This window comes from Artemia sp. Qi Xiang Cuo, chromosome 8 (genome assembly GCF_049724085.1).
Source record: "Artemia sp. Qi Xiang Cuo chromosome 8, ASM4972408v1, whole genome shotgun sequence".
NCBI lineage: Eukaryota > Metazoa > Arthropoda > Branchiopoda > Anostraca > Artemiidae > Artemia > Artemia sp. Qi Xiang Cuo.
In genome coordinates, this window is record NC_142801.1 from 44,483,622 (window position 1) to 44,507,238 (window position 23,617).

Below are 23,617 nucleotides of genomic sequence, written 5' to 3' on the forward strand. Positions count from 1 at the left end.
TGCTCAACTTAAGGATTGTTGCGAGAGTCAGCCAATCTCGCTGATCTGAGCCAGTCAGATTTTTTTCGTAAGATCTTTCAGCTAATTAGGAAATTCTTTTAAAAATCTGATTAGTTTAAATTAACACTAGCTGAAACTCGAGTAAAATCTCACTGTAAATGCCTTCTAAGAAAGAGAGGAAGATTTGCTTGTTATTTTGAGATAAATGAATTAAAAGTAGTTTTATCAGTAAATCTTGGTAGTAATGTGCCACAAACAACTGTTTATGAACGAAGGGTTTGATTCCACTTTATGTTAACAAGAGACTTCGACTTTGTCGAAGTCGAAATCTCTCGACTGGAAGTCGAATGTCAAAATGAAGATTATTTTGACTTCGAATAAAAAAGGATTTCTAAAAACCAAAATAAAGAAATTTCCTTGCTAGTATCTATGTATAAAATCAAGTGAGCTTCAGTGAGTGTGTTTATATCTATGTTGTTGAATAGACAGCTAAAGTATTCAAGCTAGAAACTTGAGCGCATTGACATAGATGAAAAGTACCGGTAGAATGACAATTGGTCAAACAACACTGTATCTAATGATCATAGCCAAATAATATACTTCAGATTATATAATAGGTAACCCTTTCTTTGTCTATGTGTCGAAATGGACGTAGAATAGCTCTACTAAATAGCCCACAACTAGGTGAGAGGATTAGGTTGAGATGAGACCATTCAAATTCACACAAAACCTTTGAGACTTTCTGGAAGTTTGCCGAAACAGGTAACTTGTAGGTTGACCTATGGTGGATTAACGCTTTATTGAAAATGTCTGGTAGCACATTAGAAGTGAAAATTTTATCTTAATTAAATAGTAAATTTGGCTTCGTTTATTAAGTTTTTACGAATTAAATCATTTTGTTTAGATACGCGACCATAAAAGCCGAATTTTTTTTAGAATAATGCTGTGATCCCGGGTCTATATATTCCCAAAGACAGTTAAAAAGTAATGGAAAGTTAATATTTATAATCCTCAAAAAATTATTTATTATTACTGTTATAATCCTCTTAAAAGCGAGAACGTCAGACATATTTTTTTTCTTTTTTCTCTTGTTTTTATTTGAAAGAACACATAATTTATGGCTTACTCGGTTGTGAGATTTTTTTTTTTTTCAATTCATTGTTGATATTTTAGGTGTCCTGACTTTTTTGTTAGTCCACTAGTAATATTAGGTGTCGTGAAATTAACTTAATGGGCTTTTAATGAACTAAAATGCTAGAAAACTTCTTCGTAATATTTTGTTTTTTTCTACAGTCGATACTATTTTCAATTGGTAGCAAAGACGGAGACGATTGATAATCTCATGGAATTTTACCATTCCTTTGTGCCGCATATTTACAACCCAGAATTAAGTGTAATGGAGGTTAGTAGAATCTGTTGTCAAATATTTTTCTCGAAATTATAGTTTTATTTGAATGTTCAATCTTTAGTGTATATGAAGATCACGAGTGCTAATGGAAATCCTGGTTGAAAAAGATGTTCGAGTCTATAAATATATTTTCGTTAATGTAACAAGACTCGAAAAAGAGCTGGATTTGGAGGTGGCTCGCAGAGAATTTCCAAGGGGAGGGGTTGAAAATGCAAAAAAGTTTGTTTTTTGGACATAATTTTTCGAATTACTCGAAAAAGAGCTGGATTAGGACGTGGCTCGCAGAGAATTTCCTAGGGGAGGGGTTGAAAATGCAAAAAAGTGTGTTTTTTGGCCATGATTTTTCGAATGACAAGAATCTTTTGGAATAATATCAGGGGAACATTGGTTGGAAACTACTATGGGTGGACTCTTTCTGGTGGGAAGGAGGATGGTAAAATCGAATGATTTGAAAGAGGTGGAGAAAGTAGAGGATCACCTGCTATAAATAACTGTGAAGACCACACTCTTTGTTCATATTCGGACGAAGAAAGAAATTGGGTTTATTTTTCATAAGGCAGTGGAATGGAACAGCCATAAAAAAATGTCTAAATATTTTTATTGTAGAATTGACACTTGTCATCACTATCAAATTTTCAAAATTTGTGAATTAGTTAGAAACAACGCCAGATGTCAGTAAATACAGTAATTTCGTTTTTATAGTATTCTCCAAAACAGAATAATTTCACACAGACTTAGACGCCCTGTTCTCTCAAAATGGAAAGTAACTGTTTTTCTGAAATATACTGTTTCATATTTTGTTGTTACTAATGCACACTTGCTTGCACTTTAATTATTCAACTTCGGAAATGGGCCAAAACAAACAGAGTCGATTACGATTCTTGGGACATGGACTCTCAATTTACATTTAGACCTTTACAATTGGCGACTGTGACTCAGTCTGTCATAAAATGTATAATTAAGGTCCTGTTATGAGGCCTTTCATGTAGAGTAACTGTAAACGTTAAATTTTCAGTTTCAGTGATGGAAATAGTTACTATTACCCGATTCAGGAACAAATATTTCCTGATTATTAACATAGCTAGCATTAGATGTATTTATCACGGTGCATATAGATTATTCCAAGTCAATTTTATTAGTATTCATTTGTTATTTAGACTTTTAAGTCTATAAAAAATGTAATAGTTAAATTAAGAAGCATGTAAAATTTCACATTCTTTTTTTAAGTTTAAGAAAATTACGAAAATTGCGGCTAAATAACTACCTTGGTGTCTGATTATTTATTGTTTTTTTTTATGATTTAGTACATGCTCACACATTCCCCCTAATTCCAGAAAATAGGCTTATCATTTTTTTTTTACCTCCGCCTCCTTTTATTGATAAAACTTTAAGCTATCAGTTAAAGGTGTGTCTGTCCTGGGGATGAGGCTGTTTTTTGAGTCTACTCATTCTTCCTGAAATTTTTTATTTTTTCTGCACCCAATACGAGAAACTTACAACAACATGGAATGTACGTTTTTTTGGGGTTATTTTTAATTTTTTTTTTTACAAGATTGAAGTAGAACAAAGTATTCTAGTCCAGACGGGTAGAACACAACGTAGACGTTTTACTTTTTTTTACTTCTTTGGAATACTTTGAGTCCCAGACCTTCAAGGAGGCCTGCTTAAACTGTGGCACAATTTTGGCCTGAAGATTGTCCGTTTTGCACCTCCAAGAAAATCCTCTGATCACCTTTCTTTCTCTTTGCACAAATGGGATACATGACATTACTCTGGCTCAAAAACTAATATTTTTTTTGTTATTTTTATCAGTAACAATATTTAAAAGATCCTGAAATGTCGATTCGGTACACTATGTGCCATCAATGGCTCTTTTTTTTTTTATTTCAGCTGTTTTTATGTATTTTTGTAAGGGAATACAAAAGTGAAACTAGTCCGAGCAAAGGTCTAAGTGAGCAAAATGAGACAAGACAAGGAGTATATTATGTACTAATCATGCTCTATTTAGTAGTATATCACCATAGAAATAATAATTTGTTAAAACTTTGAGAGACTGTCAATGACAAACATTATTCCAAGGTCGCTAGTTCAAAGAGTACTCATAACAGTATTATATCCTATATTTCGAAACAAAGCTTCATTTTTTTTTTAGCTAAACGATATGGATTATACAGAGCCTTTTTTTTCTAATTTGAATATAAAAATATATATTCTGTGAAAATTTGAAGACCTTATTTTTACCCTCCTCTAACATGCTCTTTTTAAAATATTCTCTTTTGTGTTGGGAAAAATGATATTAAAAAGTCCATCATTTATAACACTTTCAATTGATAAATGTTATTGTCAATATTTTTAGGATATAATTACCTTTATAGATATTCACGGAACGATAGAAATATTTCTCAAATCTGGTCAGATTGAAGGTTAGATCAGAAAATGTATAGAGAAAAACAGGCTAATCAGATCCTCTCCTCATAGGCTAAGAACTTTTTAATCTAATTAATGATTGAATTAATCTATTCAAATTACTCAGTTAATGAATGAACTGATTAATCTTGATTTGAAATAATTAATATTGATTAATTAATGAATTTATTTGGAAATCTAAATTTGATTAATTGATTAATTAATCCAAGATTACTTTAAATTCATAGACCATATTATCAATATTTTTCAGGACATAATTACTTCGATAGATATTCATGGAGCTATAGAACATATTCCTCAAATCTGGTCGGATGCAAGGCTATATGAAAAAATGCAAAGAGAAAAACTGGCATATCAAATCCTCTCCTCAATGGCTAAGAACGTTAAACCAGTAACGGAAAGTGTGACCGAATCTGACAATGAAATGCGTCAAAGAATGTTGAAGACTGCAACAGATATTTGGAATGATTTGGAATCAATGTTTAACGCTGAAAACCAAAGATCTCCGTCTAAGTAATTTGTCTGTTTCTTATTTGATTATGGTTTCTGTTAGTATAGGGGATTTCTGCTGGCCTTTGTTTAAGATATTTTCTGACTACGTGCATTTTGGTCGTTGTGCAGAGTCCTCAAACGTGGTAATTTTGGGGAAATCTAGGTGAGAGGTCTTACGTAGCCGATTTTTCAAGTCGGATAGTGTGGCGCAACGCAGAAATCTTGTTTGATTTGCCATTATTCGATGCACAATTTGCTCTTATTATGGGAATTCAAATTTTTGCTTAGAACTGTTCTAAAGATTGGATTATGATGGGATGCATGGTGCATATTTTTCCGCAACTTTTGACGGTTTTAGGTCATCATGATTTTTCATTTCTTTGTCTGTGTTTCCCATGTTTGTGAAGAAATTAATATCGATATGCCGATAAAAAATGTGGAAAACTGATTAGAATGAAAAAAAAACATGTTTGTCTGAGAGAAAAAAGAAACTAGAGCCATCTAGAGTAACCCAGTAAAATCCTAAAGCTAAATGTGAAAACCTGAATGAAAATAATAATTGCAAATATTTAATTGTTTTTTTTCTAATTTTTTTGGTTTACATTACAGCTTTTGCCAACAAGGAATAGGACAAGTCAATAAAAGTTGTTCTGTTTTACTTTTGCCTTTTACTTTGCTTTACTTTTGTTTTTACTTTTACTTAGCTTTTGGTAAAAAAAAAATCCAGATTTTAATAAATTACAATTGAACTTAATTTGAATTTGTTATAAATTTATTTCTGCCAGGTAATGCTTAGCTACCGTTGTGATTTTAAATTCCTATTGTACCCACATTGAAGGGCCATAGATTCCCTTTTTTTTCTGTTTCCTACTTTGTTTGGAGTCAATATTTCCCCTTTGTTTAATTAAGTTTATTAATCAATAACGACGGGGATACTTATCACCTTCCCCTCTTTCGAAACAGAATACGTGAAAAAAAATGACGCATGGAATAGACTGTAATCATAAAGCAAAGCAGTATTTACTTGAATGTTAAATTTATACTTATAATGATACTTAATACCTTTCCCTCCTTTAAAATGGAATATTTGAAATCAAAACGATAGATGCAATAGATTATAATGATAAACCGTAAAGGAATCTAGTATAATGTTTACATGAATGAATAATGGCAAACAAAAATTGAATACAAAGAAACGTGGGCGTGAGAAAAATGGCAAATTTGTAAGACTAGTGAACAGCAATAAAATTGATTAGTGTTTCTTAACCGAGGCTTGGTATCCTGTTGACAAGGGGTTGTAATTGGTCGGAGCAAAAAAAATGATTATTTGCCAAAGCATCTTTTTTTTTATTAAATATTAAATTTTAATCAACCGTACACACAAATGTATAAGAGATGCAAAGATAAAAACTTGCATTGGAAAAACCAATCCAATAATGTATTCGCAAATAACTAATGAGATTATTAGGTTCTGTTGATGAAGCAGATTAACCAGGCCAGGGATGAAAGAAATTATTAATTGTTATAAGCGGTAATTAACTGGATAATAGAATGCGCAAAGACAGGAACGTTCACTGGAATTTTTTATTGGGAATACAAGGGAATTTTACAAATTTAGGCAAAGGAGGCTTACAGACACCTCAAAACAATCACAATCAAATCAAAATCAGGAATCACTCTATGCTGAAACCACAGTCTTCGAGAAGAGCCTAGAGTGAACTTCTATAAAATCATGTCCACTGACACAGCTATACCACAATGAGCATTGAGAAGCATTAAGTCATTTTGCCGGTCTATGCCCACGAGACCTCGTAGATAAATTTTTAGCCTCCTTATCGAAGAAAACAACCTCTCTATAAGTCCTATGGAAGTGGAGGTGACAGGAAAAATGCGTAATGTGCATGGAGGTTGGGAAACATACCTCGATCGTGCTCAATCAAGCTCTGGACGGCTGTCTTTGACAAAAGACTGGGATTTACTTTCAGCCACATAGCTTACTTTTGTTCAAGTACAGCCTTTATGGCGAAGCCAGAGCATATTAGATCGGAGGCAAACAATCATTCAGGTATTTTACATCCTCACCTCTTTGACAATAAAATTTGGTGAATTCCAGCTGAGACCTTTTGGAGGAGTCTTGTGCTTTGTGAATCTAGATTCAAATGATATTACAAGTTAATATACAGATGGGATGAAGAGAAGAAGTGGATAATAAAATTCAATGCTCGTTTTACTCGAGATACGGAGTGGGATATTGAAAAGAATTATCTTTCGTGGGATGGAATTCTCTTTCATCAAATGGCGAATTCTCTTTCGTCATTTCTAGATCTCTGCAAATGGTCACTGCTTCTGTGAACAGCTGGTTAAACTTCTCTCTTTTGCCCTGCTTCTGATGTCATGAAATATTATCTGTCACGTATTGGATACAGAGAGCAAAGAATAGGTTTCCTGATTGCAGCAGCTATGACAAATTCAAAGTGTGTCAAAAGAAAAATAAAATCCATCACGGTTAGGGTTACCACATACGCCAAGGTCAATATTGTTGCTTAGCAGGCTTCTGGTGTTTGACGACGTCATGGGATCTCCACCTAGTCTCTATTTCTTCAAGGCCTTCGCCATTTGGACAACTAATTCCCTCGACTTTTGAATCGCATCGTCTTTTTAGACTAATCGGGTTTCATACAGGCCTTTAAAATCGACAGCAGTATAAGTTCTAAGGATGGCATTTGGCACTAAAGGGAAAGAATTTTACAGTTTTTTTTAAATCACCATCATGCTGTACTTAATCTCAGGAATTTTGCTCAGGTTTGTCAGTACCGAGTAGAGGGAGTGGAAGACACAACTACACTATCTTTGCTGTAGGGTTAGGGAAGGAGGCAGGGCAATTGCTCCCCAAGGTTTTCCCCCTCTAGACTGGGAAAAACACATTTTATTCCCCTTCTTGTAATTTTAGTGAATTGACTTTACTGACGCCACTATCAATGGTCACAAGAAAAAAGACAACGAATTTAAGAAAGTAGTTTTTTTTCAATGCAGAATTTTACGTCCAGTCTTAAAGATCCATATATTTAAAACTTCCTTGTTCTCAACATAACCATATGAACTGGAAAAGGATAATGATTGTCCGGTTTAAAACATCTTTACAACATACTGCACTTAGTTTCCGAAGAAACCAAACCTCTTCCGTCTAAAAACTTTCGATGTCGTACTGTGTGCTTATTTTGTCACTTGCGTCCGTTTTTTTTTACAGACTTCAAGGTAGAACCTTGAGCTGAGGTTCAGGCTTGACGGCAACATCCATTTTATATTTTTCACTTTTATACGGCTAAATCTCGATCCTTCGTTCCTTAGCTCAGAGCTGTAAAATTCTTCGCTGTTTTTTAGTGATTGTTATTGTTATCCAGTCTACAGCCACATTGCACTTGCGTTTTAGACTTTCCACTTAATAGGCATGCGTATAGTTGCAATTTTCAAGAATGACAATCTTCTTCCCGACTACAAATGCGAAGAGTTCCTAACAACGAAGAGTACGCGACGAAAAGTTGTTACGAAGAACAAATTTAGGATAGTTAGAGATAGTGAAAAAACGGGGAATACAATTCAAATATTTTGGTTGAGACCTCCCCTTAATTGTCCTTATTGCAGGAATAAGAATAAAAATTATTATTCTGTTTCTGAGAAAATCAGGAGAATAGTAAAAATGTTTTTCTTGGCTCTGTTTTGATCCAAGGTTTTTTTTGTTCTGTTTTTTTTTTTTTTTTTTTTTTTATTTATTGTCTAGTCGAATTCCCTTTATTCCATGTATTGTATGCAACAAAGACTTTGTTTTTCTAAGTAAATTATATGCATGGTATTCATTAGATCTATAAATTCTTAAAAATTTATAGCCTCAAAAAATATTCTCAAAGTAAAGACTGCCTTTTTTTTTTAAATTGGGTTAACTACAGATTTATTTTTAATTATTATTAATTTTTATGCTTTTTTCTTATAACAAATGATGTCATTACTTATAATTATTGCTTCTTCTTTTAATAAGAAATCAGATCCTTTGATTTGGGCACTTGACAATGGTGATCTCTTGGATAGGCGTAATATGCAGCCTGTTTAGAATATCTATAACAGATTAATAAAATACCCACCCATCTATATTTTCTTTAACATTTAAGGAGCATTATATGTAGTAGGAAATCTCATAGAGCTGGTCAAGTTCTGCCTAGAATAGAAACTAATTACTGCACATCAGTTTGTTTTTTCGCTTAGCATCTCGTGTCAAACGTTTCATTTCTTTTACTGCTAGCATATACACTTTGACGCCCACAACCTTTGCACCAGTCCCAAAGTGAGTTCTAATTATTTATTTTATAATCAGTTGGAGTGGAGAGCCGCTAGGCAACCTTTTGATGATTTTCTTGAGGCTGGATGGATTTCAAAGAGCATGCAAAATCATAGAAAAATTGGATAGAGATGGTGCTACTAAAGTATCTGGCTTTCCGAAAGGAGAAGCTTTACGAGCATTCCTTGGAGCATGTAAAGATAACGCCCATGCTCCTCATGCATTGGTAAGTTCCTAAAACGCTATAATCAAAGAGAATATGAAACTTATTGCAATGGAAACTTGTGCTGGTGTAAAACAAAATCACCAACGCCATCTAGCGTTTGATGGCGTTGGCGAGATAACGATGGCGTGATGCATTGAACTTTTTAAACGCCATCTAGAAATTTGTTTCCAGTTTGCTTGCTATGAGCAGACTGGATTTTGACTTTTAATTATTTTTGAAAACAAAAAATGCTGATTAATTATTACCTACGGATAAATCTCAGTTTTTGTCCTATAACATTGCAGATAAATCATATTAAAAATCTAATTTTCTTTGAAATTTTCTTACTTGTTTATAGAAGTTGCCAGGTGCTAAGTTGTCAGTTGTACTAGTACTTTTAGTCCTTTTTTTCCTGTGTTAAATTGCCAAAATCCCAAGTTATATGTTTGGGTACATCCTTAGCATCCACGGGTGCAGTTTTGCGATCACTATTTTTATTATGAAAAAAAGAAAATATAAAGAGTTCATATCGTTCTGTACTAAGTGTCCTCGACTGGGGACATTTAAAATTATTTATTCCTAAAGACAACCATTCGATATATAACAGACAAGTGACCAATTCAGAAGCCAAATTGATTATATATTTTGGCAACGAAGCTCTTCATTGAGTCTTAGGACTGTAAATGCGCAATGAAGCTGCTTAAAATAAGGATAAATAAAAGAAAATTAAAGACAAATACATAAAAAGTAAAACGCAAAACATGCATTTTGAATGCTGAATAAAGTGTTTTTTATTGAATGTACCAGCTTTTGTCTGATTCTTAGTTGGTGAATCCCATACTAAAATATGTTTAAATGGTTATTCAACTTGAGACGTACAAGAAAACATAACAAAAAGCATGATTACCCTTTTCAAACAAATGGTACAATATGTTCCAAAACTAACATACTATCTTCCTTAATAATTATCTCCTTTGTTATTTTTATGGATTTTGTCAATTTTTCTTCTGGACAGTTCATTTCCGAATTTAGTTTTTTTCATTTTTATTGTCTTAGTCTTCATTTTTTGACATCAAATTTTGTCACTAAAGCTGTTTTTCTTCTTAAAACATTTATTTTGAGAAATAGTCAAATATTTCAATAGTCATTATCCATCACTTAATTTGAAGTAAAATTGTGCCTCTCCAAATGTTGTACCTCCATAGATACCCTTCTCAACGTTTTTTTTTTTTTTTGTGGGGGGGGGGAGTCTTCTTCTTGTCTTTTCATTTTTTGCTACTGATCTTGTGGGTTTGTGTCGTTATCTGGACAAATGGCTAGCTATTCTGTTTTTTTTCCTTAAGAGGCGCGTCACCTTTTATATAACATGGATTCATTAAGTCATGTCACTGGGCCAGGTTGTAGGTACATATCTTCAAAATAACTATTAATTTATAACCGAAATATATCATTCGTAGATATACCAGGTATGAATAAAAATAAGTCACAATCCTACTTTCCAGGGCTATAGTGAATGAAAGTTTAAGATAGCTCGGCTAGGTTGCGCAGAGGATGGATGACACATTGCCAAATATTGCAGTTTTTGGCCATCTATCTGGGATCAAGTGAAAAGCAGGTAATCCCCGAATGGAATGGGCAGAGGTAATAAGAAAGGATTTAAAGGAAATTGGAACCTTATGGGAGGAGGTACAGGGTGAAGCTTTGATACAGGGTGGAGAATGAGCGTTTGAAACTGTTTTGCTGTCAGGGTGTTCGGTGCTGTAGTGAGTTGTTTTGAGTAGTATTGATGGTATTTTGATACTGTTCAGTAATTGAGCTGTTTAGCCAGTGCTAAACCACGGTGATTGTATGGAGACTGTATGAGAAAACAATCTAAAACTAGTGCTCGTAGTAAGAGAAGTCAAGCCATTTCCAATTGTCTCAAGGACTTTCTTTCAAACTCAATAATCGGTAAACGTAATATCAGTAAGCCAGTTTAATCAAGCTCTGGTAAAGTTCTGTACTTCGAGGTAACAGACTGTTTCACAAGCGAGATATACCAATGTTTCCTGTAAAATAAGCCACTAATCAACGCTTTATCCACATTAGACCCTTCTAGCTCGGATTTTTTCAAGTCTTCGAAAGTGTAAAAAGTTGCGCCTCATTATCAATGGATTCTTGGTGTCAATAACTGTGCCACAGAATCCCAGCTTTCTCTTGCAAAGTTGCACCTTTCAAAGAGTGATTTTTCAAAAATGGATCTTCTCCGAGCTATCAAAATTTTATTTGACCTCTTAATTTATTTATTTATTTATTTCCCTCAAAAACGAGGAGTATAAAAGATAATTAAATAAATCTTCAAAAATCCAAATAACACACCATCAAACATAGCAACAATTTACAAGTTGCCCAAAAGAAAACTTAATCAAATGCAACAAATAGTAATAATGAAATCATGCACTTTTTAAACTATAGAAAAAAAAGGAAAAAGATTATGAACATAAAGTATATTTTCAGATTTACGGTAAAAATTATTTATTTTTACCTTAGCTATTTCCAACGGCTCTTTAATTTTAAATTTTGAAACTAATTCAGTATTACTAAAGGAAATTGGAAAACCAAGTAAAAACTTACAATATTTAAAATAACAAACGCGAATTGCTGAAAAATCACAAATTTTAAAATCTCGAAGAAGAAGGGAAGGATAAAGAACATGCGGGAGGGCTACTGCATTAAAAAGAGAACCTAGAATTTCACGACGATAAACACCACGTAGCCGTATTATGGAACCAAACGCCTTTCTAATTTTTTCTTGAATATGTAAAATTAGCATCGACTTAGATTCACGAGCTGAAGCAGAATAAGGTAACCCAAGATAAACAACAGCATCAGAAACCGGAAATGATATATTTCTATCGCAAATTAATTCAGCTCGGTCATTAACATTAACGGGAAAATATTGACATTTTTTAATACTAATAGAAAGGCCACGAACATTAAGCAGACTAGAAAGGGAATTAAAATTCTTAATTAGACTAGCTTTAGAACGGCTCAATAGGATAATATCATCAGCATATGCAAGAAAAGACACATCCCGTCCCCAAGAAATAAGGGTTGTAGATAAAGAACGAACACACTCCGCCAGACATGAGTTAAAAATATAAGGAGATAAAACCCCACCCTGTCTCACGCCCCGACCCACGGAAATTGGATTAGAAAGAGAATCAGAAGTATGTGCAAAAATTTTTATCCTAAGCCCCGAATACCAAGATCTAAGAACTCTAACCACAGAAAGGGGAATCCCACCAGAAATAAGAGCTGAAAGAGCGGAAGCATGCGAAATATTGTCAAAAGCTCCTTTTATATCAATTAATAGTGTATAAAGTGGGGAGCCAGTAGATCTTGACTCCTTAATTATAGTATCAAACGTTGCATGCGCATGGTCGCAACCCATTCCTTTTTTGAACCCTACTTGATTAAGACCAACATCCAAATAATCAAAAAGATCCTTTATACATAATTCAAAAAGTTTACCAATCATAGAACCCTTCGTTATCGGCCTATACGAATCGTAAATAATTTCTGAGACCACACTGGCTAATCATGATAAACAAAATTTTCACCACAGCCATTTTCACTGGCTGTTAATTGTCCTCGTTTCCTTTCTTCGCGATTTTTTGTTTACTATACGAATCACAAGAACGGAGATCTCTTTTACCAGATTTTAGAATAGGAGTTACCACCCCAATCCTAAAAGACGGGGGAACATTACCAAACTTGAGAATAAGATTAAAAAAAGTCAAAAGAAGAAGAAGAAAAGAAGTTGGAGCAAATTTCACATGATTTGAAAAAATCCCATCATGGTCTTTAAAGGATTGTGGCTTTAAATTACGGCATGCACCCAACAAAGAATCAAACGAAATAGAAAAATCATGCGAATTAAAAGAACTGTTTAAAATTATATCAACATGCGAAAGTTGTTCAGGATCATCACAAGATTTCGAAAGGTTTACAAAATGAGTTTCCCACTCAACAAGAGAAGTGCCATTCTTTTTAGAAGGTTCATTAACTCTATTTGTTGAACTTAGAGCTTTCCAAATTTTCTTTTTATTCATATCAACTTCAGACGAAGCATCCATAAGCAAAATATTATTATGACGACGAAGCTCCGACTGGAAAATTGCCTTCTTTTTTTTCATGCATAGAAAAGCCGGATGAAGATCACGCGGTTTTCCACTATTTTTCCAATGTCTAAAAGCTAATTTAGATTCATGATTAGCATGTACAAGAAACGGATTTGACGACCAAAAAGGTTTTTCAACATTGTGTTTACACTTTTTAACTCCAAAAGTTTCTTTAGAACCATATTTTAAGCAATGTAATAACTGAAGATATATGCAGTTAAGCTCAAGCTCTATGTTATCTTTATGACACTTCAGAATATCAGGTACAACTACTTTTCGAGCTAAAGAATCAACTTTATCTTGGTAAGCCGGAATCAGTTTTTCATCCCAGATAATTCTCTCAAAATATTTAGGGCGAATTGGAATAAAATTAGAAGCAGAAACAGAATCATGAATTACAGAAAACGATGTCAAAAACTGAATAGGAAAATGATCACTTATCGGGAAATCCGGGATAACTTTTACTATAATAGATGGGGAAAAATTAAAAAGTACATGGTCAATATTACTCGTACTCCCACTCCAATGAGAATAAGTAAAATCAAGTGTCTTACGGCAGATATTAAAATTTGGTAAAGATGAAAATAAAATTGTGCTACGTTCATTTACACTCTCAAGATCACAGTTAAAATCACCAAAAATAAAAATACGTAAACTCGAATCTAATAGGGCAATAAAGCTACTAAGTCTATGGCAAGCTGACGTAAAGGCTTCAAAAGACGAATCAACATGATAGTCAGTAGGCAAATAGCAATTGACCAAAACACAATCAAAAAGTTTGCAGGCAAGAAAAGACTCATCAGCACAAGATAAAATAGCACTAAATTCTTTAGGAACAAATGTAGCAATGCCACCCGCAGGGCGGCCTCCGGTAGGCCTCGCAGGAACGGTAAATATATCATGTAGACTTGAAAGGGACCTTAACATATTCAAAGAATGGTCCAACAAATGATGCTCTTGCAAACATAGTATTGAACTATTTTCAGAAACAAATTCATTCAGCACTACAAATTTGCCAATGACTCCATTCGAATTAAAGGACGTAATCGTAGAACCAATATTCATTTAAAAAGCTTTTTCATAGCAGGGCAACTGAAACTGTAAGACGGGTGGTTAGTTGAGTTGCAATTTGCACAACAAATGGGGTTAGTACATGGAGTATTCTTCGTTGATCTATGATTTCCACTGCAACGAGCACACTTCAGAGTAGAAGAATCACAGTTTTTTTCGGTGTGAGAGGGACTTTGACATGCGAAACATCGTTTTGGAAGCACCTTGTCTTTCTCAACTCTGTAGAGCTCGTAACCGAACTTAATCCCATGGACGATATAATATTTTAAAAATGCTTCGGACTCAAACGACACCTTTATTGTTCTCGACATTCCAAGGCGCCTGAACTCCAGAATCCCAGGCAAAGTGGCTGCTAGAGCTTCAATGTCGAACTCGATATCCACACCACGGATTATTCCGAAAAACTTAGGCTTTCTAGTATTGATAAGACAATCAGGGAAGGAATCCTTTAGATCACAAGAAAACTTTTTCCCAGATTCAGCCGCCACAGTGATAAAAATCAAATCATTGGTCTTTTTTATTTGCTTGATACAGCCCGAGCCGAATTTGTCCAATTCATTTTTCCTGGAAACAGGGTCACGTAACGAGGCGGGCGGATTAGCGATAGTAATAGTCTCTACTGAATCAGCGCTGATGGGGAGAGGAGGCCAATCAGTTGAATTTAATGGGGAGGGGGAGGGGGAGCCCAAGTTGGCTGAACACTTCGACAGCGAGGACTGTAAGTCTTGTTCAATTCTTTCAAGAGAAGTAATGGATTTCTCCAGCTTTCTGCCATAATCACTAACAAGTCGATCCAAACGTACATTGGAATCAGATTTTAATAAAGGGCAGTCTCTGAATGAGCGAGGCACTAATACAGGCCATTTGAAACCTTTCTGGTCAAGATCCGTGACCATCTTCATAATATCTTTTGCTGTAGCAAGTTCCGCAGCGTTGCCACGTCTCATTACTCTCTTTATAGGAATTCCAGAAAATTTCCAAAGCAGATTTTTCGCATTCACCAAAGCCTCAAGGCTGTAAAAGTTCGCCACAGTTTCAATAAGCTCCGTTTCTGGAATACCATTCGCAAATGCATCGCAAATAAAAAACAGGGCAGAGTTCACAATTACATGAGAAATCCCATCTGCAATTACGAAGGTTTTTGAAAAATCACAGAATGAATCAGAAGAATCATCGCAGGCAAAATTATTCCGCTTTACCTGTTCATTTGGGCAATGATTATCAGTCGAATTGTTAATCACAGGTGCTTCCTGGCTAACAGCCAAGAGAGGGTCTTGAGACGCAGGGGTTACGGCATTCAGTGGCGTCAGCATATTTATTGAAGAATTTGGGTGCTCACTCTCTATTGGGTCACTAGAAAATTCGGTAGCGGCTTTGCAAATAGAACAGGTCCAGTTAGGAGTATTCTTTCTATCGGAAACGGTGATCCCTGAACAAGAGGGATGAAACAAATTGGAACACTTAGTGCATTGCAACAGCGTGCCTTTCCCCAAAGAACGTTCACAGTTAGGGCACACTTTTGGAGACATAATTGGCTTGAACAAAAAAAATATCACCCCAAAAGACAAGGGAAGCGTCAGCCCCCGTTACCTTATCCCCACAATTTAAGGGAGACTCTCCCGGCAGGTACAACGGCACTTGCCACGGGTTTACTGCCCCTCTTCTGCTTGTCAATTATGGTTACACAAAATTGAAATCAGCACAAATCTATTTTTGTAAAGTGTAAATAAATGTCCAGAAACTAGGTCAGTAGATTACAACATTTTTAATCCGTATGAAATGTTATGACAGAATGGTTGCACAATTACTCCGGTCACTGAATTAATTTAGGATCCTACCGAGTTTCAAGTTGATAAAATCCAAAAAAGGTGTTATCACATTCAAGGCTAAATGAAGTAAAGTGTAAAGTGTAATTGTAAAGTGTAAAGTGTAAAGTAAAGTGTAATTGCCTGTTACACTTTACTAAAACTGGTGAAGCTAGCTATTACTTTGCCTGTAACGACTGACAGCAATTAACAATTCTTCTGAGCGTTAGGGCGTATAAAGGGTTATGTGCGTTCGATGATAGGAAATGAGAGACTCAGTGATGTTATGATTGGAAACTGGTAAAGGTAGACAAACTGGAATTGGATGGACGAGTCAACGATTTCTCCAAGCAGTGAAGTCGTCACTATCCCTTGTTTTAGTTATATTTGCTCATTACTGTTCTTTTTTTGTATCCCCATAAAAAATGGAAAATTCATCTCCTTATCCCCTACATTTTTTTGCATCTGCGCCTCTAAGAATAGCCTGCTACTGTAAGCTGAAAGAACCATCTTTTTTATTTTTTTTAAATATAAGAAGCGATGGTGATTTACTTAGTAAATCAGGCAAGTTGTATTTATTTTTAATGAGAGGAAGTTGATCCTATACCTAATATTGATCTCTCATTCTTAACAAACATGAAAATGAACTTATACCAAGCTCTTGATAAATTACAGGGCAATGTTGATTTTCAATCAAAAGTGATGAATCCAGGGGGCAGAGGGGACGGCTGTTCTCCTACACATCCTGATTTAATTTGCTTATACCTGAGATAGAATTGTTGTCCCATGTGCACACTCGCCGAGTTCTTGTATTATATTCGTTTAATCACTCAATATTAAAAAAATCTTTTTCTAGTTAAATATTGTGTCACTGTATATTGCTGTGAAATCCTTCACATAACAAATATCCCATGTAAGTGAAGCCTTTTTATTATCTTATTCACCCTCGCTGAAACTCTTAAGGGGCCACCACGACACCTATGGCTGCTTTTCCTTTGCAATCAGAAATAAAGGACGTTACTCTTGATTTTTAAATATGCGTGTTTGAGTAGATTTAACTGCGCTGATTGTTTGAAATTGTTTTCGAACTTTTTAGAATGTCAAAGTGTAGCCAAAAACACCAGACAGTTTTGGGATTTGGAAATCCTCCAAAGGAGAATTGGAGAATCTCGAGATGGTTAGTTTGTCTTCAAGCAGTTTAACCTTCCAAGATATTCCCTCGAGACCAGTGAAAACTGTTGAGATTATTCCGTCATTGTACTCCCGCCCCAAGAATCTTTTCCTGAAAATGACATTATAACATATATTCGTGTAATCCATACAATTGTTGGAAAAATCTCAGAAACCAATAAATGGCTATTTTTTTATCTCATGTAAACTTTCTACTGGCGTGTTGACGTCAAAAAAGGACTTTTTTTTTACATTTTGTGTTCTGTTTGTTACTTGAGCTGTTGCGGTTTCAAATAGATATGATGCTCTTCAAAAATGGGGAACTCAGTCTTAAACCAAGTTTGCGAAGTTAATGAGGAAAGACAGTGACCTTCCAGTGTATGATGCTTCCACATTCCATGACAATATTGTTGAAGCCGGGAAGTCCTTTATTAAGGTGTATAACATACCCTGTGAATCTATGCATAAGCGAGTAAATGAACAGAGTTTGAAATAAGTGAATGAAAAAGGAGTTCGGCTGAAGTCTAAAGTAGAGTCTACTCTGATTTCTCGGACGATAGCATATTCTAATCAGAGGTTACAGGGATGATACCGATGTTTGCACTGACGTCACTCCCCTGTCAAACGATTGATTCTTGCAGTAATTTTTAAGCAAGTGAAGATAAGTCTCATAAGTTACAGCATAGCTTATCTCTTTGTGATATCTATGAGAACCAAAGACGAGAATATTCTATTGGATTTGTAGACGTTCATGATGGTATATTCGAAAATTCTACCCTAGACCAAAATTAGCTGTTAATGGGAAAGTGATTGGTCAGTTAGTTATGTGTCTGTTAAAGGAAGTGGGTCTGAGTGTACTCGACTTTTTAGGAATCGGTACTGACAGTTGGGCAGCGATGGCACTGACTAACTGTGGAACAGTAGCCGACACTTAAAAAGAAGTAACGAATGCTTCAGGGTGCCCCTGCTATATCAATGCTCTGAATCTCCCTCTCTCAAAAATTTCAATTGTTCCTTGTATCAGAAACGCAGTAGGATTCATAAAAGAAATCGTTGCGCTCTTCAATGCTTTGGTTAAAATAAATTAACGTCCTAACTAAAGCTTTGAAGGCTTAGTTTGGGAATATGCAAGATCAAGTAGATTGAGCGGTATGAGTCTTTGATGCAGTTTGTTTCCGGGTTTCCTAAAATCATTGTGTCTCTTGAATTCGTCAGTGAGTGGAATTAATACGTTACCGCGTCAAATGCAAAGACTCTACATACTGCCAAATACAAAATACAGAGTTTGTGGTGTTGCTGCGATGTCTCCTGCGAATTTTTCATATTACACTGGGCCTCAGTAGACTGCTGGACCTTGATGCAGCAGATGCCTATGTTGTTGATCTTCTCGATATTCTAGAGAAGTAATGTGAAAAGTGCGACATGGACTTTAGTGTGATTCTGGAAAAAGTGAAAAAGCTTGCAGACTAGATCAACATAATGGCTGAAGCTCCAAGGATTACTCAAAAGCACAACATAGGCAGCGGAATAGCGCTGCCTAAATAAAGAGCGACGTGGGCACAATGTATTATGTATTTATTTTTTGTGTTTTTTTTTCTGACCAAGGCACCTTATAGAAGGAGTTGCCGTAGAAACTTCGAAAGGGACTCTTCGATTGGAAATTGAAATCTCTAGTGCACTTTTCAAGAGTCAAAACTGATTGGAGGCCAACCAGCCCCCCCCCCCCTATAATTTCTCCAAACGCATCCAATGAAAATTTTGTGATAGCCATTTTCTTTAGCATAGTTCAAAGTCCAGTAATTATGTGTTTGCGGAAAGCAACCCCCACAGCCCTCAGGGCAAGGACTATGAGTTTTACTAGTTAACCATTATTAACATATAATTGTTTTATGGAAGGGTTTGTCATAAAAATTTTGGAGAGGGTTTATTCGATTGGAAATCAGAAATTCTAGAGCCCTTTTTAAGAGTCAAAAGTGATCAGAGCGCAGCTAGCCCCATCCACGTCCTCTTTTCTCCAAATTTGTCTGATAGAAATTTTAAGATAGCGATTTTGTTCAAAATATTCGACAGAACATATAACAAGGCTTTCGTTATTGAAACAACCCCCCAGAGCCTGGGGAAAAGGATTGTAAGTTATGCCCTGGGGGCATATAGGGGTTTTATAGAAGGGGTGGTCGTATATACTTTAGAGGAGGCTCATTCGATTGGAAATAGAAAGTTCTAGTTCCTTCTTAAGAGTCAAAACTGATTTTATGGGTTTTTGACCCCCCTTGATGCCCTATTTTCCCCAAAACAATCTTATCAAAATTTTGAGATTGCCATTTTGTTCAAAATAGTCCAAAGAACATATAACTAAGTCCTCAGGGTTGACATAACTCCCCAGAGCCCAGGGGCAAGGGTTTTAAGTTATACCTTGGGGACATATAAGGTTTTTATAGATAGAGATGGTCTTATAAACCTCGGATGGGACTCGTTCGATTGGAAATAGGAAGTTATAGTGCCTTTTGTAAGAGTCAAAAGTGATTGGAGGGCAACTGGCCCCCACGCCCATCAATTCGCAAAACACATCCAACCAAATTTTGAGGCAGCTGTTTTTTTTCAGGATTGTTGAATGGTCAAGTAATTATGTCTTTGGGGAATTCACAACACCCCCTCCCCCCACAACCCTCAGGGCAAGGACTGTAAGTTAGGCAATTCGTCCATTGTTTACATAATTATAGTATATGTTATTGAGAAATTCGAGGATGTTTGACGTTTACTTTCAAAAAAGACAAAAGGTATTCAGGTGAACTTTTCAGAGATTTTCGAGGGGAGTATTGGACTAAATCAAAACGTGAACATTTGAGGAAACGTTGAGGGGAAAGTTGAAATAAACCAAAATATACTATGTGCATATAGATTGCCGATACAGGCATATCAGCAATATTTTTGGGATGGCTTAGCGTATCAAGATGATACTTCTGAAGCATCATAAGGAGGATGTTCAACTGAACGAAAGACAACATGTACCTGCAACTACCGCTATTAATACTTCTGCCTCCACTGTTACTACTACTATTAATACAATGCTATTGCTACTGCTACTGCTCCTACTACCACCACTACTGCTATGATACTAGTTCTACTAAGGCTACGGGTATGAAGGTGTAATTTCAATAGAATATTGAGGGGGAATTCAAACTAAATCAAAAAACAATGTGCATGCAGATTGCCAAAAGGGCGTATCTCAAGACTCAATTTGGGCGTTAAGTTGGAACTTCCAGAGAATGCTTAAAGGGGAATGCTTGTCAGGTAACTAAACTACTCCAACTATTGCTTAAATTGAAACTACTTGTAAGGCTAAAAATACTAAAATGAAAAGGTCGTCAAAAGGGGCTCAAAAGAGCATATCAGCAATATTTTTAGAACGACTTAACTCATCAAGATAAAACTTCCGGTGTATCATGAGGGGGGGGGGGGGTGTTAAACTGACCAAAAGGCAACATTTATATGCCACTACTGTTATTAATACTGTTGCTACTACTGCTACTACTACTACTTCTACTACTGTTAATATTTCACTACTACTGCTGCTACTTCTCTTACTACCACCATTACTGTTATGATACTATGACTATTAAGGCTAGGTGCATGAAGGTGAAGATTTGAGAGAATATTGAGGGGAAATTTGAACTAAATCAAAAGACCCCATGTGCATGCAGATTGTCAAAGAGCGTGTCTCAAGAATGGAATTTGGGTATTAAGTTGGGACTTTCAGATAATACTTTAAGGGGAGATCAATTGAACAAAAGGCAAAATCACTGTTACATTTACTGGTACTACTACTTTAACTACTACTACAACTACTACTACTACTTCTATTGCAACTACGCATGGGCGTTCATAAGCTGACTTTTAGAGGGGGCTTACCTGGTCTAATCGGCACTTCCAATGCTGTATAATAGAAATCTCAAAATAAAAATATAAGGCCGTATCATTCAGCCAGGGAGGGAGGGGGGAGAGGGGCTGGAGACCCCCTCTGCCCTCCCATATTGGCGCCCATGCAACCACTTGTAAGGCTAAGAGCATTAAGATGAAAATTTCAGGAAGTATATGAATATACAGGTTATCAAAAGCCTATATCGATAATTTCATAGCAACGGCTAATTGCATTAAGTTGAAACTTCCGGAACTTGATGAGAGGCATTTTCAACTGACTAAAAGGCAATATGTTTATACTAGTGCTGCTACCAGCACTAGTGCTATTACTATTAATACTACTACTAGTTCTACTAATACTAATTATGCTACTGTGACTAAAATTACAACTATGCCTAAGAGTATGAAGGTGAAAGTAGTATGGAATCAATTACTCCTGCGGATGCCCTACCCCAACATTCCTGTGGGTGCCCTATCCCAACATTCCTGCAAGTGCCCAACCCCAACATTCCTGCGGGTGCAAAACCCCAACATTCCTGCGGGTGCCCTACACTAAAATCCCTGCGGGTGCCCTACCCAAACATTCGTGCGGGTGCCCCACCCCAACATTCCTGCCAGTGCCCTACCCCAACATTCCTGCGGGGGTCCTACCCCAACATTCCTGCGGTGGCCCTACCCCAACATTCCTGCGGGTGCCGTACCCCAACAGTCGTGTGCGTGTCCTACCCCAACGCTCCTCACGCGCTCCTCCGCGGGGCTCACAGAACATTACTTTAACGGGGCTTGTAGGAAATTACTATAACGGGGCCTTTAACGGTGCCCATATGCCATTACTTTAACGGGGCCTAAAGAAAATTACTTTAACAGTGCCCATATGTCATTACTCTAAGCGGGTCTTTACCTTATCATTACAAGCGTACACTACCCCCTATATCCTTGTATGCAGAAGAAGCGCACAGTACTCCCACAAAAACCTATAGAATACAAGCGGGTCCATATCGGAGTTACCAATCCCTCTTATCCTCTCTCTTAATGAAACACTATTTTCTCAGCGATAGAAATGCTATTACTTTAAGCGCAGCCATAGGAAATCGTTTCAAGCGGGCATCCTTATCTCGAGTTCTCCGATAAGGAATTTTTCTGAAAGAATGCCATTAGTCAGAGCGGGCCTCCCGTTATCTCAAGCCAATGTTTAGAAGTCAATTTGAAGTGACATCATGTCTTATAAACGAAGTTTTGTTATGGATTATAATAAATAATTGAATTACATCTTTTTTTTTTGTACTCTAATGGTATCGAACCGATTATTGATTATTGACTTTTGATTATTGATTATGACTACAACTGGGCAGGTATCATTATTATAATGCAATGACCCTGTGCTTTCATTAGATGAAGAGAGCGCTACTCTATTCTTCCTTAGTGGTTTAAGACCATGAAGAAGGTTTAACGGTGATTCCCTCAATGCTGCCGACTACATAACCAAAGGCATAGATGTCGTTATTTTTAACTTTAGTTATAGATGATGATATGTTTTTTTCCCAACGAAATGTTTTTTTAGCTTCTAAGCAACTTCCCGTTGATTTTATGGAATTTGTGTTTGATGATGTGGGAATCGAACGTGAGACCAATGATTTCCTATGGTAAAAGAACGACACGTTACTCGACTGAGCCAACAAGCCATTGAAAATATTATGCTTTTAGAAATGGATTCTAATGCATTCAATGTATTGTTTTCGGCACGTTGGCCAACTAATGTTAAGCGTCACAATATCGTAAAAAGTTAATTGCACATTCGATTTATCAATTGGATTTTTGATAGGTGTTAACAGTGATCTTTTTCGGGGCCTCATTTATGGCATTCTCCTGAGAATATGCATTACTATGGCCCAAACACGAAAATATTTAAATAAATTTTTGTCTCAAATCTTTCTGTTTTTAGGCCACAATTAACTACGTAACGCAAATTGGCTATGAAGAAGCTGAAGAGTTGGCAACTTTTGTTGCAAAGAACATCCCTATGGATGAGGCACAAAGAAATAAATTGAATACTATTACTGGCAAAGATCTTTTTAGTGAATAACAATTATATTTTTGTTAGTCAAATTCTTTTCTTGTATAATGTAGGCAAAACCTTATTTTGAAAAAGGTGAGCGTTTCTCTTTTCTTTTTTTGATAATGTTGATTTACGATTAAGAAATATCTAGTTTTGAAGGTTTCACTTGTTGAATCTATCTGAGGTTATCGCTGAACATAGTAAATGCTTAAGAAAAGTGGTCGAATTTATTGTCATATCGAAGACTGCCCATTAAAAGAACTCTTTAAAGAAGGTCCAACCAACCCATTAGTTCTTAACCATTGCGATTGAGCCTTAAAGTGCTGTTGTCTTTGTCTCAAGCGTTTCCGGGACTTTATTTGAGTTTTTTTGGTGTTGTCACTCTACTACTACCGCTACTACTACTACTTCTAGCAACTCATTGCAGGACCAAGCTTACTGAGGCTAACACAGGTGCTTGCGGTCCTTCTCTGTCCCAGTTCATTCAAAGCTTCACTGTTTACTGTGAAGTTCAATTTTATTGCAAGTATTTCTTAAGACTTCTTCCCACCCCAGTCAGGGACGACCTGCTT

General features: G+C 35.9%; 1 protein-coding gene across 2 annotated transcripts in view; it reads left to right on the forward strand.

Moving 5' to 3' along the window:
* Positions 1-23,176, forward strand: part of LOC148949450 (small ribosomal subunit protein mS39) — a 64,998-nt gene extending 41,822 nt beyond the window's left edge. For both annotated transcript variants that reach the window (XM_089092982.1, XM_089092981.1), the window contains exons 10-13: positions 1,294-1,402; positions 4,086-4,348; positions 8,694-8,883; positions 22,932-23,176. In XM_089092982.1, the coding sequence (XP_088949108.1) occupies positions 1,294-1,402; positions 4,086-4,348; positions 8,694-8,883; positions 22,932-23,072 (703 nt within the window). In that variant the 3' untranslated portion in view covers positions 23,073-23,176. The remainder of the gene's footprint in view (positions 1-1,293; positions 1,403-4,085; positions 4,349-8,693; positions 8,884-22,931) is intronic.
* Positions 23,177-23,617: the final 441 nt, after the last annotated feature.